General features: G+C 53.1%; 1 protein-coding gene across 3 annotated transcripts; it reads left to right on the top strand.

Moving 5' to 3' along the window:
* Positions 1-16225, top strand: LCMT2 (leucine carboxyl methyltransferase 2). 3 transcript variants are annotated; one of them, XM_077926783.1, is made up of 13 exons: positions 1-412; positions 6044-6125; positions 6231-6414; positions 6936-7092; positions 8776-8965; positions 9096-9203; positions 10457-10547; positions 11414-11662; positions 11756-11986; positions 12422-12522; positions 13513-13700; positions 14487-14622; positions 15554-16225. In XM_077926783.1, exons 1-13 carry the CDS (start codon positions 24-26, stop codon positions 15719-15721), a joined length of 2274 nt encoding a protein of 757 aa, XP_077782909.1. In that variant the 5' UTR covers positions 1-23; the 3' UTR covers positions 15722-16225. The 3 variants fall into 3 exon arrangements, with proteins under 3 accessions (XP_077782909.1, XP_028581326.2, XP_028581327.2); XM_028725493.2 differs by lacking the exon at positions 11756-11986; XM_028725494.2 differs by lacking the exon at positions 14487-14622 and having other exon boundaries at positions 15554-15719.
* The last annotated feature ends 2105 nt before the right edge of the window (positions 16226-18330 follow it).

Below are 18330 nucleotides of genomic sequence, written 5' to 3'. Positions count from 1 at the left end.
CCCCCCCGCCCCGCTCTCCGGCTATGGCCGCCCCGTCCTGGGGCCTCTCCGAGGGGGCCCCCCTCCCAGGACCGGCTTCGAGGCCAGACGCGGAAGCTCAACGCCCCAGTGAGGCGGCGCGACCAGGAAGTCCCGCCTCCGAAGCCGCGGAGCGGGCGGGGCTGGCCACTGGCTGGTTCCGGGCCCGTGGGAGCGTTGCCGGGCGACGCGCTGAGCGAGGGGGGCTCATGGGCCGGCGGCGGCGGCGGCGGGAGCAAGAGGCGGCCCCTCCGCCCCCGTCCGGGCGGGTGGCGTCCACGGGGGGCAGCAGCGCCGCCAGCAAGCGCTCCGCCGCCGCCATGGGCTACACGCGCGACCGCTTCGCGCTCCGGATGGCGCCCGCGGGAGGCCGCCGCGCCCCCGCCATCCACCGGTGAGCGAGCCGGGAGCCGGGCCTGGCTTCTCTGAGCGCGTGCAGAGTGCCGGCCTCCTTCTGGAAGCGGCTGCCAAGGACTGTAGAGTCGTTTTCTCCCAAGAAGCCTTGGGGTGGGATCCTGGCTCTGTGGAGCTGGAAGGGACCCCGAGGGTCATCTAGTCCAGCCCCCTCACGGACGGCCATCTGCTTGAAACCCTCTAGAGAGCGGGCTGGCCCTGGGAGGGCGAGGGGAGCAGGCGGAGTCTTCCGGGCTGAAGGAGCTCCGTCAGAAAACCAGCTGCTTGTTAGCAAGGCCCTTAACTCTTCTCAAGATACTGAGCCCAAACCTATTGCTGTCTTTTTTTTATATAATAATTTTTATTAATTTTCCAACACAAATAGACAATCGTATCAAAATTTCCACAAATTTAACTCTGTTTGGACTTCCTTCAGCTTCTCTGACAATCATCCATATTTGCCTCTCAGTTACGCATTTCTTCTGTTTATATTGCCATTAACCTTCCCTCCCACTTCTATTTCTTTCTAACAATATACTTCAACTTTCACAGTGCTTCTTGAAACCCCGCTAGCGTTGTTTGTACATCACACGTTCTTTTCAGATATTCAACAAATTTCCCCCAGTCCTCGATGAACTTTTGGTCTCGAAGATATCTAATTTTCCCAGTTAATCTGTCCAGTTCTGCATAGCCTGTCAGCTTCAGTCTCCATTCTTCTACCGCCGGTATTTCCTCTTGTTTCCATTTCTGGGTCAGTAGAATTCTTGCTGCTGTAACTGCATATTGGAAAAGTTTAAAGTCCTTTCTTCTTATTTCCTTTCCTGTAATCCCTAAAAGAAAAATCTCTGGTTTCTTTACAAATGTACATTTTAACATCTTTTTCATTTCATTGTATATCATCTCCCCAAATCCCTTCACTTTCTTACATTCCCACCACATGTGATAAAACGTTCCTTCTGTTTCCTTACATTTCCAACACTTGTTACACGTCTTATACATTTTTGCTAATTTTACCGGTGTGCTATACCATCTGTAGAACATTTTCATTACATTTTCTTTTAGTGCCATAAAAGCAGTAAATCTTATATTCTCCTTCCACAGTTTTTCCCAATCCTCAAACTGTATATTGTAACCAAAATCTTTGGCCCATTGTACCATTACAGATTTAACTTCCTCATCTTTCATATTCCATTCCAACAGTATTTTATACATTTTCGACAAAATTTTGCAATCATTATTTATCACTTCTGTCTGAAACTTTGAATCTTTTTCTACGTAACCCCTTTCTTTAATGTCTTTTTTAAACATTTCATTAACCTGAAAATAATGCAACCAATCATAACATGTTCTCGAACTTGTTCGTATGGCTTTAGTTTCCACTTTCCTCCTCCTTTGATTGACCATATGTAATCCAATTACCTCTCATATTTATTTTCTTTACACTCATAACCTCTAATGGTGACAACCAGTGTGGAACTCTAGGTTCTAATAGGTTTTTATACCTATCCCATATTTCTATTAGTGAGCTCCGAAATATGTGGTTCCTGAAACCTTTGTGAATTTTATTCTTTTCACACCATAAGTACGCGTGCCATCCAAATCTGTTATCAAATCCTTCTAAATCTTATTCTCTCCTTATTCTCTAATTTTCTCCTTATTCTCTAATTTTATCCATTCTTTTAACCAGCAAAGACCTGGTGCTTCGTAGTATAGTTTCAAATCCGGCAGGGCGAAACCTCTTCTTTCCTTAGAGTCCGTTAATAACTTAAATTTAATTCTCGGCTTCTTTCCCTGCCAGATATACCTTGAGAGCACTCTTTGCCACTCTTTAAAAATTGCTACCCCCTTTATTATGGGGATAGTCTGAAACAAAAATAACATCTTTGGAGGGACATTCATTTTAACCATAGAGATTTGTCAGGGAACTGCCATCAGTGCCGGAGGGAGAGAGCAAAATCCAGAGGGATTCCAGAGAGCGTCCCGGGATTCAGCGTAGCACCTGTGGAGAAGGGGGGCAGATGGGGGAAGCGGCGAGGCGGTCCCAGGACTCCTTGCCGGGGACCAGCGGGGAGAGTAGAGGTCCTCCGCTGCCTACGCCCTCCTTGCGCAGAAGGCTTTTGCGCAGAGAGAGTAGGAGGAGACTAGGCGTCAAAGAGCTTCTTTGCTGGAAGAAGTTTAAGAAACGCCCACTGACGGATTCTGCCAGCGATTGAGTCAGCCACGGGAGAGTGGCTGTCCGGACAGAAAAGGTTCACTCAGGCAACCCAGCCAGGTGTTTGCACCGGCTTACGCACGAGCAACCCCCAGAACCACTACAAGATTCTACCCCAAAAAGATAACTTCAATCTTCCCCACATCTCTAAATCTTTCCTTATTCCATTCCAGACCGGTGTATAATTGTTCTGAAACAAATCAATATTTTTAGGAGTTAGCCAAATTCCTAAATATTTTACTTTTTTCACCACCTCTATCTCTATTCTTTGTTGCATTATTTCTATCATACTTTGATCCATATTTTTAGCAATTATTTTAGTTTTCTTCTTATTTAGTCTGAACCCTGCCACATTTCTAAATTTCTTGATCTCTTCCAAAACTTCTTTTACACCTTCTAATGGTTACACCGTACGGGCAGGGGTACCTTTACCTTTACCTTAATGGTTCTTCAATCGTAATTACTAGATCATCTGCAAAGGCTTTCACTTTATATTCATTCCGACCAACTGTTACCTCTTTTATTAATTCATTTTGTCTCATCGCCCTAAAAAAAACTTCTAGGACCATTATAAATAGCAGTGGTGAAACTGGACATCCCTGTCTAGTTCCTTTTGTTATTTTGATATCGTCTGTAATCACATTATTAACAATTAATTTTGCTTTCTGCTCTGTATAAATTGCCTTTATCCCATTAAAAAACTCTCTCCCCACATCCAAGTTCTTCAACATAAAATCCCAAACAATATTGTCAAAGGCCTTTCCCGCATCTACAAACATCAATATAGTTTGTTTCTCATTCCTGGCAGTCAGATACTCCAAAATATTAATTACATTTCTTATATTATCTTTCATCTGCCTGCCTGGAAGGAAACCCGCTTGATCTTTGTGAATGATTTCTTGCAAAATCTTTTTCAATCTGTTCACTAAAATACATGGAAATATCTTATAGTCTGTATTAAGCAGAGAAATAGGCCTAAAGTTTTTAACTTGTGTTAAATCTGAGTCCTGTTTAGGGATAAGTGTGATAAAAGCTTCTTTCCATGTTTCAGGGATGTCTCTTTCCTTTAAAATATTATTCATGACTTCTTTCAGTGGTATCATTAAAACATCTCTCAGTTCTTTGTAGTAGCCTGATGTAAATCCATCTGGTCCAGGGGCTTTCCCCCTTTTCAGTTCCTTTATGGCTTCTTTTATCTCCTCATTTCCTATTGGGGCATTCAGTTGGTCTTTCTTTTCTGCCGGGATCTTCTGCACCTTTTTTCCTTTCAAAAATCGTTCTATTTTCCTCATATTATTTCTTTCTCTATTTTTGTATAGTTGTCTGTAAAAGTCCAAAAATCCTTTTCTAATTCCTTTCGGATTGTCAATCTCTTCTCCATTTACAATAATTTTATTAATTGTATTTTGTTCCTTTCTCTTTTTGGTTTGCCATGCAAGCCATTTTCCAGATTTATTCGCAAATTCAAATTTTTTTTTGTCTTAACTTTTTAATATTCAGTTCCATTTCTTTGTATATGATCATTGCAAATTGTGTTTGTAAAGTCTTAATCTCTTGTTTTATTTTTGAATTATTTGGTTTTTTAATTAATTTTTGTTCATTGTCCATAATCTGCTTCAGAATTTCTTTTTCCCCTTTTTCTCTGTTCTTATTCTTCAAAGAATTCTGTTGGATAAAAAAGTCTCTCATCACTGCCTTGCTTGCATCCCATACTACACTCATCTTCGTTCCTTTCTTGCTGTCGGTCCAGCTTGCATGAATGAATTGTGCTGTGTGAAGTTCTTCCTTCTGCTCTGCATCTCCCAGCGCCCACCTCACCCGGTGGCCTCCTTGGGTTGCAGTTTTGTGAGAGAGGGAGAAGAGCTCTGCGTAGACATCTTTCTCATCGCCCCTCAGCCACCTTTTCTGTGGGTTAAAAAGCCCTCATGGGGGACGGATAAAGGATCCCCACTTTGCCACCTGTTGACTGTGTGAAACAAACACCACAGTCATAGGACGAAACCTCTGCCATTTGCTAGGAATCTCCAGTGGGGAGAGGAGAGGGTTGCTCAGGGTCTCCTTGTGGGCTTCCTAGATCCCGTGGGAACAGGATGCAGGGTGGGTCTTCTTTGGCCTGATCTGGAAGCCAAGCTCTTCTTGTTTACTTTTTGCATATGTTTATATTGTGCCATTAAAAGACAGGAAATGGCTTTTCCTTTTCCCATCTGGAAAAGCAGCTGGAAGAGAAACCAAAATGTGCCTGTTCTGGAACAAAATATAGCATGCATTGTCCATGACCACAAACAGTTCATACGCAGCAGCCCTGAGGACTTCTTTCCTGATAGCCCACCTCCAGCTGAGCTCTTCTGAAGTCTGTCGTGGGATCTCAAGTATAAAACTAGAGGTGAACTCCATGTGCATCTTCTGTGGCATGTGGGCAGGAAACTGCCAGCACTAATAATAAATAATAATAATAAATTTTATTTATATCCCGCCCTCCCCAGCCGAAGCCGGGCTCAGGGCGGCTAACAACAATAAAACAGTACAACACTCTAAAATCATTCATTATAAAATTAATTCAAATCAAACCAATGGCAACCATTGGGCCAGAGCTCCACGAAGATTGCCGAAGGAGGGAGTCAGGCTGTGCCCTGGCCAAAGGCCTGGTGGAACAGCTCTGTCTTGCAGGCCCTGCGGAAAGATGTCAAGTCCCGCAGGGCCCTAGTCTCTTATGACGGAGCGTTCCACCAGATCGGAGCCACAGCCGAAAAAGCCCTGGCTCTAGTTGAGGCCAGCCTAACCTCTCTGTGGCCTGGGACCTTCAAGATGTTTTTATTTGAAGACCGTAAGTTTCTCTGTGGGACATACCAGGAGAGGCGGTCCAGTAGGTACGAGGGTCCTAGGCCATATAGGGCTTTAAAGGTTAAAACCAGCACCTTAAACCTAATCCTGTACTCCACCGGGAGCCAGGGCAGCTGGTACAGCACCAGGTGAATGTGATCTCGCAGCGAGGACCCCGTAAGGAGTCTCGCCGCGGCATTCTGCACCCGCTGGAGTTTCTGGGTCAGTCTCAAGGGCAGCCCCACATAGAGCAAGTTACAATAATCCAGTCTGGAGGTGACCGTCGCGTGGATCACAGTGGCTAGGTCAGGGCGAGAGAGGTAAGGAGCCAACTGCTTAGCTTGGCGGAGCCACTTAGTTTATTTACTTACATGGCTTGCATTCCACTCAATTGTCAATGTCTTGTGGGTGGGTAACAGTGACTGCTGTATTCGCCGGTGGTGAAAGAAATGTACCTGCAAATCTCACATAACCATGTGAACAGCCCATAGATCTCCAATGTGGCAGCTGCTGCTGTGTAGGACATGCGAATGGTTGTTTCTTCCGTATTTGAAATTTCTATATGCCGCCCTCCATTACTTCCTGTGTTCTCTCTCATAGGGGCTACTATGTCCGGGCCCAGGCAGTGGAACACTGTGTCCGGGCATTCCTGCTCAGCACTCAGGGCTGCCCTCTGAGGCAGGTAAGCTGGGGGCGGGCAGAGAGCAGCCGCCACCCCTGTTGCTGCGGAGGGTTTTGCTGTGTGGTGTGTGGTGGGTGCTGATGTTGCAAACTCCTTTCCCTGCAGATCATCTCCTTGGGCGCAGGCTTTGACTCCCTCTTCTTCTTCCTCAAGAGCGAGGGGCTTCTGTGCCACACAGTGGTCTTTGAGGTTGATTTTCCAGATGTGGCACGCCCTAAAGCAGCCCTCATCAGAGGAACGGAGGAACTGATCACCCTGGTGGGGAACGAGGCTTCTGCACAGGCTCTGGGTATGGCAGTTGGCAATCTTGCCAGTCTCCACACACAGTGAGGCCAGCCCATGTGTGTCCCTGTTGGGTCTGATCTGTGTTGGTCCTGTGACCTTTCCAAGGGGGACATAGGGAGGCCCCTGACTACAGGCGATGTGATTCAGGCAGCCCAGGAGAAGGAGGTGGCAGGTGGTGGATGCTGGAGCCAGGCAGGGACATCGTTAGCAGGGTTGCACACCAACCAGGCAGGGCAGCAGAGTCAGGGCTGAACATGTGGTGGTTACTGGCATTTTGGAGAGCCCAGTACTGGGCGCCTGATGGCAGGTATTCAGTGGCAGTTCTGGCAACAGAGATATGCGCCCTGGGCAGAGCAGAGTAGCCTGCTTAATGTTCGCTGGATGTGTGCAAAGCTGTTTTTCCTTCCTCACCTGCCAGGCTCATCTCCCGTCAGCCTGGCCCTGTTTTTGGTCACAGTCCCTTTGTGGATGGCAGTGAGGAGCATCTCTCTGTCTGAGTGACAGCTCTGTGACTTCTTTTCCCAGGAGCGACTGCTTTTTCCGGAGAGGATTACAGGCTGTTGGGAGTGGACCTCTCTGAGCTGCCGAGGCTGGAAGAAGCTTTGCACAGGGCAGGACTGGACCCCAAAGTCCCCACAATGCTCCTGGCTGAAGTGGTGCTCACCTACATGGCGGTGGAGAGGTTTGTGGAATGCACTTTCCCTCCTGGGTCTCCTTGGCTGCCTGAGAGGCAACAGGCTGTTGTCCTGACATAACATTCATCACAGCAAATGCTTATGTGTGCTCTGAGGGAACGTTGCTTGGCAAATGTTACTCAATGTACCGTATTTTTCGCACTATAGGACGCACTTTCCCCCTCCAAAAATGAAGGGGAAATGTGTGTGTGTCCTATGGGGCGAATGCAGGCTTTCGCTGAAGCCTGGAGAGGGAGAGGGGTCGGTGCGCACCAACCCCTCTCGCTCTCCAGACTTCGTGCAGCTCTCCGCAAGCCGGAGGAGCCCGGCGTGAAGTCGCGCCAATCTCCCCCAGCTTGCGGAGAGCTGCCTGCATCCCAAAGCCTGGGGCAAGCTGAACAGTGCGCCCCGGGCTTCGCGCTGCTCTCCGCAAGCAGGGGGAGATCGGTGCGACTTCCCGCTGGGTTCCCTAGGCTTGCGGATAGCAGCCTGTTCTGGGGTTGGGGGAAGCTCGGGCTTCTCCCGCCCCAGCCCCGCGCCTGGGGGAGAAATAATTTTGTTTTCTTTATTCTCCCCCCCCAAAAAAACCAACTAGGTGCGCCCTATGGGGCGAAAAATACGGTAATCAAGTGTGAAGTGATGCATGTGAATGTTTATGCTGTCTGAGCAAATTACATGCTTAGGATTTCCCGCTGAGATCGTATTCCAGAGTCCACAGGCTGACTGGGGCTCTGCAAGGGGGCAGTTCCAAGGGGGAGATGGGAGTATATGCAGCATCCCTGGGATGGAAACCCCATGCAAGATGCGATCAAACGGTACTGTGTACAATTCTGGTTGCCCCACTCCAAAAAGTTGTAAAGCTGAAAAGATATAGAAAGGGGCAACCAGAAGGATAAAGAAGGAGTAATGCCCCATGAGAAAAGGCTGCAGCATTTGGGACTTGTTAGTAAAAGGCGAGGAAAAGGCAACAGAATAGATGCTCATAAAATGATGCCTGGCATGGAGAAAGTGGACGGAGAAAAGGTTTTGTCCCTCACTCATGACACCCTGGAGGAATATCCATGGAGGGAACCGCAGGAGGGGAGAGTGCTGCTGTTGAGCTTGAATCCTGCTTACAGGCTTCCCATATTGGTGTTCAGGTGGCTGCAATGAGGTCTGGATGCTGGACTAACTGGGCCATTGGCCTGATTTAGCAGGCTTTTCTTTTACAGTGGTACCTCGGGTTAAGAGCTTAATGCGTTCTGGAGGTCCTTTCTTAACCTGAAACTGTTCTTAATCTGAAGCCGCCTGCTGCCGCCACACGGTTTCTGTTCTCACCCTGAGGCAAAGTTCTTAACCCAAGGTACTATTTATGAGTTAGCGGAGTCTGTAACCTGAAGCGTATGTAACCGGAGGTACTGCTGTATTCTTAAATTCTTAATTTAGGTTGCCAAATACACAAGTTGGCCTTAGCACTTCTGCTTATTAGCCTTTAATTAACTTTATTTAAACTTTACTTAAAATGTGTTTAAAGGTGCATTTTAATTGTGCTCCCTTCCAGCCCTAGGAGAGGAGGGCATTCATCTACCCGCCCTGGCTGCTGTCCACACAGACCTTGGGGGTAGTGGGTCTCCTCTGGTAGCAGACGGAGGCTGGAGCTAGGCTAGGTTGCTCTTCACGGCTAGACTTCGCCCTCCCTTGGTGCCTTCCAGGTCAGATGCCCTGGTCCAGTGGGCCGCTGGACACTTCCTGCATGCCTGGTTCATCCTGTATGAACAGATCCATCCCGAAGACCCCTTTGGGCGCGTCATGCAGAATCACTTCAGCCGGCTCAACTCCCACCTTCGTTCCCTGGCCCAGTACCCCAACTGTAAGGCCCAGCGGACCCGATTCCTTCAGAGGGTGAGTGCACAGGACCCAGGCGAGATGGAGGCAGGAGAGAGGGAGGTCCTGTCTTTGGCAGAGGGTGGGGGCAGCTGAAGAAAGTGGCCTGTGGGAGCTGCTGCTCTCAGTGCTCTGCCTCTCTTTCCAGGGCTGGACGGAATGCAGCATCGTCAACATGAATGAGTTCTACAGCCACATTGTCCTTGGAGAGGAACGGCAGAGGATCCAAGCCCTGGAGCCTTTTGATGAGTTTGAGGTAACTGGCCAGGGCAGAGGCCCAGAGCCAGGTGCTTCTCTCTGGGCTGCAGTGGGGCATCAGCAGGTGCCTGAGAGTCCCAGGAAAGGGCCAGACTGGTGGTCTTCAGAGCTGCCCAGAGCTTTGCCAGTGCTGGCTGGCCTTATTCCAGGGGTGGGGGGTGCCCAGGAAGCCTCTGATGGCCAGCTGGTGCCAGAACCACCAAGCACTTCCAGAAGAGCATGGAGAAATCTGCCTCGAAGTGCCTCTCTGTCCCCAGGATCCAAAGAGGCAAAAGCACCTGGGAACCCTAGGGAGAAGCGGCTGGATCATCTCACCTAGCCGCCTGTTCTCATAGCCTGTGGGAAACCAAGGCGTGAACAAGCAGCACCAGAGGCCCCCCCCCCCATGGTTCCAACAACTGGAAGCATGCCCACCCTGGCAGTCCTCTCAGCAGGGTCCTCTCCCCCTTTTAAACTACAACCCCCCCACTTGTCCTTTCTGGAGACTTCTGTTGTGGTCCCTTCCTGGGCCCAAAGGGCTCCAAGTGGGTCAAGCCGGCTGCTGTGTCTGCTCTGCAAACGGGGCAGTTCTGTGTGAGTCCTTTGGGAAGAACCTTCCACTTGGGACCTTGCAGGTCTCTGCCTTTCCAGCAGCTCCGTGCTGCGGGGCTGGATTTTAAGGTGCTGTACAAATGTCGAGGGCGCTGTGGAAGTGGGTAGTAAAGGTAAAGGTACCCCTGCCCGTACGGGCCAGTCGTGTCCGACTCTGGGGTTGTGCGCTCATCTTGCTCAAGAGGCCGGGAGCCGGCGCCGTCCGAAGACACTTCCGGGTCACGGGGCCAGCGTGACGAAGCTGCATCTGGCGAGCCAGCACCAGCGCCGCACATGGAAACGCCGTTTACCTCCCGCTATAAAGCGGTCCCTATTTATCTACTTGCACTTAGGGGTGCTTTCGAACTGCTAGGTGGGCAGGAGCTGGGACCGAACGACGGGAGCTCAGCCCGCCGCGGGGATTCGAACTGCCGACCTTACGATCGGCAAGTCCTAGGCACTGAGGTTTTACTCACAGCGCCACCCGTGTCCCTGTGGAAGTGGGTAGCTTTCTCATTAAATTAGCTCAATGTTTGACAGAGTTCCTTGTGGCACTCTGCTTGGCGAACGGTTTGTGTGTGAGCTGGACAATAATATCAGGCGGACTCACAGAGGAAGGTTTGAGTGGGAAACAGAAGCTGGACAAGGCCAGTGACTCCTCTTCCTGCTCTTTCTGTGCAGGAATGGCACCTGAAGTGCTCCCACTATTTCATCCTTGTGGCCTCCAAAGGAGAGACACCAGCTCCAAATCTTCTCTTTCCTGGCCTGGAAGGTAAAAACACAGCAGCCCTTTTGTGGCTGGCGGGTGGGGTGGGAGCCAGGAGGCATGTCAGCTGTGCCACTGCCATGCACCTGCCCAGTGGTGCTGGGTGGGCATGAGGCGGGTGCACAGAGGGGATATTGCCCTCATTCTCCCCCCCCCCCCGTGTTTTGGCAGGGTATTGCCCTCTTTCCTCAGCTTCTTGGCAGGGGGCTGGGCTGGGCAACTGAATCAGAGTGGAGCAGCAGCCTAGCAGGGTCCGAGGCCCCTGGGTCCTGCGGCCGGCCGGCCACTTTCTATCCAGGTGAAGGCAGCCTAGGTGTGTTGGGCTTACCAGAAGCCCAGGAGGCCAAGGCGCATCCCTGGATGCCAGTCCAGGAAGAAGAAGCCGGGTGGGTGGGGGATGCTGATGTTCAGAAAGTGCAGTCTGGAGAGGAGCATGGAGCTTGGGAGGAAGGCAAAGGAGAAGAGTCTTGGGGCATTGGCTGACTTCAACCAGCCTGGCGCTGAAGAGGTAGCTGCTGCCTGTTTAGACCCTGGCAAGAAGAGGCAGGGGGGTGAGAGTCCCTCAGGGCATGCAGTCAACTAGGGAGAGACTCGAGTGCTGCCAAAACAGTTCAGGGCAGGAAGTTCAGAGCTGTCGGGAGAGTTGCCCTGAAAAACCAGGGGACTCGGCCGTGGTGGTGCATTGGGGCCTGGTGCCTGTGGGATTCCCTCCTGGGCAGATTCGCCGTTTCCTGAGGAGGTGGTGAGGCCATGTGGGCCAGGGCTGGGGTGACTTAGAAGTGTGCAGCCCTTGTGCTGTGGGCTTCCTCCTGTTGTGGTGCCTCTGCTGCCAGTGACACTGCCTGCCCCCCCCACCTGTTTCTCCCCTTCAGCCTCCCTGACTCACTCTCTGCCATGTTTTGCTGGGACTCTTGCTGCATCTGCTTGTGCCCCTGTCTCTGGGCTGAGGCGCTATGGCCACCGCTCTGTGATCATTGCCCCCGACGTGATCCTGACCACTGGAGGTTTTGGGGACCACGGGGGACGTCACTGCCGCCTGACAGAGCTGCATGCCTTGATCAAGCAGAAGGATGGCTGGCAAGGGAGCAGGGTGACCTTGGCCGAGCCAGGAGAAGCCTGGGGTGAGTTGGCAGAGGCTCTCTCTGCGTCTGTGGCTTGCCCAGCCTCCCTTGGGGACAGCAACCTGAGCCCAGTTGCCTCTGCTTCCTCTGCAGACGGCCGGCTCTTCCACTCCTTGACTCTTCTGCAGGCGGGCTGGGCCGTGGTGTTTGGGGGGCGTCGGTCCCCGGTGAGGCCTGCTCTGGAGGTGCGTTGCCTGAGAGTGCTGGAGTCTGCCAGCGCCTCCGCCTCTGGCACTCTTCGTGTGGAGCTGACTCGGCTGCTGCCTGTGGAGGAGCTGCCTTTGCCCCGCTGGAGACACACGGCAACCACAGTTGTGCATCAAGGTGGGTGGGAGGCTCTCTCTGGGCTGCAGCCAGGCAGGCCGGAGGCAGTCTGGGGTGGAGAGTAGCCCAAAGGGGCTGCATCTCTTTCCATCTCCTGGGCCCTCCTGGATACCTGTCAGGAAGCCCCTTGCTGCTCTCTACTCCCCGGAGGGGAGGAGGCTCCAGATACAGTGGAGGGAGGAGTTGTGTGGTGGGATTTCCCACCAGCCCCTTGCCAATTGTCTTAAAGCCCAGAACAAGTTGTGCTAGTTGGCGCACCTCCTCTAAAGCACTGGTGGAGCAGGGCCAGCAGCCCTTGGAAGAGGCAGTTTAAGATTCCCACAGGAAACTGGGGGCAGCCTCCCTCCCTCCAGCAGGGCCTTAATAGTGTTCCTGCACCTTAGGAGATCCCAGGGAGGGGGCAGGACTCCACTCTGACCTCCTGCTCTTTTCCAGGTGAGGCGTACCTGTTTGTCTACGGGGGCTGTTGCTCCAGGCAGGCTGTGCTGGCGGATTGGTGCTTCCTGCGCCTGAAGGAGGAGCTCTCTTGCCAGCAGGTACGAGGCAGGCAGAGCCCTCCTGTGCTCCTGGCTGGAGCCTGCGTTCATCGGTCCCCCTTCGAGTGACCCTGTCAACGGCTTCATTGGTGATGGTCCCGTGGGTGGAGTTAGAGAGAAGAGACTTTCCCAAAACCTCAGTCTCATTCCCATAATTGCTTGCAAATCAGAACCGGAAGAAGTTTGGGTGCTCTGATGCTTTCCATGCAAGCAACCTTCAACGTTTGCTTCCTTGCTTTATTTTTATGGTGCCTTTCAAGGTGTTTTGGGGAGTGCACATGTCATCTTCACAACAACTCTGTGAGGCAGGCTAGGCTGACAAATGGTGGCTGACCTGAGGTCACTCAGCAGGAGCCATAGCTGACTGGGTTTCCCTCAGCCTTTTGGTCTGACCCTTTAACCATCCAAACACAACCTTGGCTTGAAACTGGAGAGTCTGGACCCCCCCCCCCCGCCTGTGCCTCCTCTTTTGCCACTGAGAAGGCCTCTCCCCATGTGTCCCCCTTTGGCTCCCAGTCCAGCAGCCCCTTCTCTTTACACATGTCCCCAACCAGTCACTGCAGATGGGGAAACAGGCTGCCCCTTCCACGCCTGCCACCCATTCACCCAAAGGATGCAGTCTGCTCCATCTGAGAAGGCTTACTGGGTCTGGGCAAGATCTGCAGCTTGCAAAGGACTTACACATCTTCTAGAATTGAGGGAGTCTTGTGAGCAGGAGGTGTGAGTGCTGACAAAGCAACTCATGCCTTTATGGAATATGGCTGAAGTCGGAGATTTTGGGGAAGCCCTCTTCTCTTGGCACCTGCTCCCTGGTGGCTCTTGGCTGCTGCACCAGAACAGCCTTTTCACCCTCTGCTTCTGGGGGTGGGATGTGCAGGGGGCTTGCTTGGTGTGTGTGTGGGGGGGGGAGAAGCATATACTCATGAGTCCCTGACCTTTGGGGAAAGGGTGCTGCCGGCTCACTCCTTCCCTTCTGCTCCTTGGCCTTAGATCCCTGTGGATGGACCTGTCCCAGCTGGCCGCCACTCCCACAGCGCCTGTGGCTGGGCAGGTGGGGTGCTCATTGCGGGGGGCCTGGACGCAGCAGAGCAGCCTCTGGGCACCATCCTCTTTCTGAGGCCAGCTGGGAAAGGCTTTCAGTGGCACTCAGTGGAGACCCACCCGCCAGTCACTCCCAGGTAAGCTCCCTCCCTCCCTCCCTGGAGCATCTCTGCATTAGGCAGGTGGCAGCTGCAGGTCCCATGGGTGGGCGGGTGGGCTTGGCCCCTTCTCAGGCAAATACCCAAAGCCCAGAACCAAGCTGTGGTGCTGTGAGGTTGTGGCACAGCCCTCCCCGCAGAAGCTTCTGGTCAGGTCTCCTGCTCTGCCCTGGCCCCAAAGGCCCCCACACCTCCAACAGACTTTGCCCCCATCTGGCATGTTGAGCCACCTGAGGCTCAGAAGGACATCCCACTGAGTTGACTGAGTCTAGCAAAAGGGGACTCCTGTTACCAGGGTGCCGTGATTGGTCAGATGGAGCAAAGTGGCGCTGGCAGCAGATGTCGTTACTTGAGAATTGCAAGGCACAGACTTGTAGCTACCAGTGAAATCAAAGTTGTTTTATAAAATCAAAATGCGCATGGAAGGACGCTCAAGTCGGGCTCAAGAGGCTCCCATCGAAATCTAACCTTGAAATCCTGCCTGTTCAGGATTGGCTTCAAGGGCTCTTGGGCTCCTGCTTCTCAGACCAAAAGAGCAGGCCAACCTGGATGTCCTAGTTCAGGCGGCTGAAGGAGCAATGGGGTCTGTGGTCAAGGGGCAGGCAGAGAAATCCTTGGAGGGAGCGACCCACTTGCAGCCTGGTTGCTGCTGGTTGGAGTGTGGGGGGCTTTTGGCTCTAGGAAGGTGGAGGTGGCCTGGCACTGTTTCCTCCGCTCAAGCAAGGGCTGCCGCTGCTGCTGCCCCCCTCCTTTCCCTCCGTCCAGGTACTCACACACAGCCCATGTGCATCGGGGGCGGCTGTTGCTGGTGGGCGGCGTCTGGTTCCATGCCCCGGCCGTGCCTGGCGTCACTGTGATAGATCTGGCAACGGGACTCACGGCAGAGTATTGCATTGACACGGTGAGTTGCTGGTGTGGGAGATATGCCTTTTCTATAGCTGCCTCCAGGTTCACTTACCTGCTTGCCCTAAGCATACCTTGAAGCAGGATCCCACCCTTATGCCGCACTGAAAGTCACACTAGTGGTCCGTCTAGCTCATTGCTGTACGCACTGCCTTTTCCAGGCTGCAGGATTGGAAGGGGAAGTGCAGGTGAACAGGCAAGCAAGGATCCCGTTTCAGCTGAAGGTGCTTAGGCTGAGCTATTGCAGGGCTGGAGAAATGGGAGGCTGTGCCAAAGACTCGGTGGGATCCGTGGGCTTTTGGGGAGGAATGAGAGGGGGCCTCATGCGGGCATCCCTGGAAGGCAGTTCCAAGCACAGGAGCACCAACGGGGTGGAGTCTTCTGGGGAGCAGGAGGGCTGAGGGGTTGGCAGCACAGGAGCAAAGGTCACTGGCAGAGATGTACCAAAATCTATGAGTGGAGAGAGAAGCTGGGGCAAAGCCACAGTGGGGCGTGAGGAGGAGGACAAGGAGTTTGTGCTGAATCCAGGGCAGAGCAGGAGGACTTTAAGGAGGGGAGGCATGGCAGGGGGTGGACTGGGTGACCCTTTGGTTCCCTTCCAAGTGTCTGATTCCAAAAGAGGGGGGAATGTTGGCAGCCACGTGCTGATGGACACGAGGAGAGCAAGACTAGAGGTGGGAATGTGCCTGGGGTCATCTGGGCAAGGGCCATTGAGGTAGGGAAGGGTTGTGTCCTTGCAAGGGGCTGGCATTGCTCATGCCAGATGCTTTTGGCTTCTCTCTTCCTCTCCCCCCACCAGCAAAGCAGGGGCTGGCCACCCGCCTCCCCCCAGAGTGGGGGGTGAGTGAGGCAGGAGGAGCCCCTGTGTGCGTCTGGCCCCCTTTGCCAGCCTGACTCCTGATGCCATCCTCACCCCTCTTCTCTACCAGGCATCTCTGGAGTGGCCTCTGATGTTGCACAACCACAGCAGCGTCTTCCTGCCAGATGAAGAGGAGCTGCTGCTTCTTGGCGGTGGCGGCAACTGCTTCTCCTTTGGGACACATCTGAACTGCCATCCTGTCCGCCTGGCCCTGGGTAGTATTTGGAGTGAGCCGTGAAGCCCTGAGTGGGCCTGAGAGGATGTGGTCAACAGAAGGGGAAGAGGTTGCCCTGCCCGGCTTGGTGAGGGCGAAGTGTGGGGGGGTCGGGGCAGGGCAATGCCCACCCACCCTCCGCACGTGGCTCTTGGCTCTTTCTGCCCCAGGGAAGTTGATGAGCCTCTTGGCCAGAGGTCAAATGATGGTGGGAGGGAGGGAAGCAGGGCCAATGGAGGTTTGGGGCAGCTGTCCTGTGTTCCCAACCATAGGAAAGGGGCTTCTTAGATTGGGGAAGAATCGATGAATGAAGGCCAAGGAATAAATAAAATCTGCTCTCCCCAGGGAGGCTCGCTTGACCCTTCCCTACACAGCTTTAGGTGCCATGTGAAAACATTCCTCTAAGGCCTTTTAAACTGGGGGTGGGTGGGTACTGTTCCATTTGTTATGCATTTTTATACTATAAACTACTCTGTGATCTTTGTATGATGCGTGGTATAGGAATTTAATAAAGAAATAATTAATAAACTCTGACTCCTTCTTAGCCCAAATCTAGTACTCAGTTGGTATGCTAAAACCATGGGTGACGCTGACATTCATGCGAAAGGGTGGTTTTTAAAAACTTAAGAAAACCTGGTGTCAGAGACTGCCTCCCGGTCTCAGCTCACAGAAGACCAACGCTAGCCATTAGAACTGTACAGAAGTCTTTATTGGCATTTAGTTTCCATTTCCAAACACTAGCGTGCGTCTCTACGTCTAAACCCTAGACCAGCGAAGCCTCGTCTGAGTCTCCGCCCCCTGTACACCAGTTTAAGACTCTAGCCTTACTCCACCTTCTACGTTTCTCCTTCCTCCTCTGGGTCCTACTACCCCCCTGGGTGCCTTCTTTCCGGGATGCCTCGGAAGCGGACCCTTCGGACTCCTCCCCTTCTCTCCGGCGGGCTTTGGGACCCGGCTCTCTCTCCGGACTGCCCATTGCGCCCCCCTCCTGTACATTTGAACTTGGCGCGCGCGCGCTGCCCCTGACCTTCCTTTTGACCGTTACCTCGCTCTCTGATGCAGGCGTGGCTAACCCTGACTCATGTCCTTCCGCTGACGGAAGGCTGCCTGCTGCCGATGTTTGGGACTCCTCCCCCTTACTGCTCTCCGGTGGGAAAGTTGGTCCCGATTTCCAGCTGCTGCTCTCTGAATCCCCTCTGGCCCCTCCTTCCTGGGGTGTTCCCTCTGGCAACCCCCTGGCTCTGACCACTGGGGCCCCTTTCTGTGAATCCTCTGATTCACTGGAGAGACTTAGAGACCTCGGATGGCTACCCTCGCTGACTTCTCCCTCAGATTCCTCTCCCTCGGTCTCTACTTCCTCCCTCTCCTGTCCCTCTGCTCCTGAACCCCTGACATCCATCCCCCCCTCGAAGCCCCCCCTTCCCCCCTCCCCTCCTTCCGGTGCGGGTACTGGGTGCTCCGTCGTCGCGGGGGTGCTTGCCGGATACAGTTCATCCCCCATGTACTCGTCAACGTCGCTCTCCTCTGCTTCCATCTCTCTGTCTTCATGCTCGAACCCCACGTTGTCCCCCAACACGTCCATGTCCGTCTCGCCCCTCTCCCCCTCTTCGGGTGGTCCCATCCAAGGACCCCTCAGCCACTTCCTGCGCCACTGCTCCTCTGGTTGATCGTCCCACCAATACGAGTGGTCTGAGGCAGACCCCGGTGGCGAACCCACCTGAGAGCTGGGGACTGGTGCCGGTTCCTCGTCCGAGTCGAACCCCAGGAATGTGCTGGCTGAAAGAGTGGGTGTGAAAAGCCAGTCATCGAAATACTCTGCTGGCATGGGCCTGTGCGGGAAGAGGGCATGAAACTCCTCTTTGAGCAGCGGTTCCTCCAAGGCATAGTCCGGTACCCAGCTGTTGGCACTGGCCGGGGTACCCTCTCTGGCTAGGAAATATTCTACTCCCTCTTCCCCCCATCTGGAGTCCAAAATCTCTGTGACCTCATTGATGTGTCCCTTCCTAGGCGGCCCCCTCACTCTGGGCCCTTCACTGCTCTGGTCTGGTGCTGTGTCTGGCTCCTGAAACCTATGAGGTGCTTTGTAGGGCGTGAGCACCGATCTATGGAACACCGGATGCATTCTGGAACCCTCCGGAAGAGCCAACCGGAAGGCCACTGGATTGACCTGTGCCTGGACTTGGTAAGGTCCTAGCTGCTTATGCCCTAGCTTCTTCTTCGCTAACGATCTGGTCGGCACTGCTTGCGCTGCTAGCCAGACCCAGTCACCCACCTGTATGTCTTCCCCAACTCTTCTGTGTCTGTCGGCCTGCACCTTGTATGCGTGCTTAGCTAGTTCTAACTGCCTCCTGAGCTGTTCGTGGACCTCCTGCAACTCTGACGCTAAGGCTTCCGCTGCCTGTGGCTCCCCCTCCCCCACTCTCTCTAAACCCGGGAAGGTTCTGGGATGCCTCCCGTTGTTGGCGAAGAACGGCGTCACCCCCGTCGACACGTGCTTCGTATTGTTGTAAGCGAACTCGGCGAGCGGCAGGTAGTCCACCCATGTCGTGGGCTGCTGGTTGGCGTAGCATCTTAGGTACTGCTGCATGACGGCGTTGACCCTCTCCGCTTGTCCGTTGGTCTGCGGGTGTCTC

This window comes from Podarcis muralis, chromosome 4 (assembly GCF_964188315.1).
Source record: "Podarcis muralis chromosome 4, rPodMur119.hap1.1, whole genome shotgun sequence".
NCBI lineage: Eukaryota > Metazoa > Chordata > Lepidosauria > Squamata > Lacertidae > Podarcis > Podarcis muralis.
Note: the sequence above shows the minus strand (reverse complement) of the source record. Positions and strands in the feature narration are given on the sequence as shown.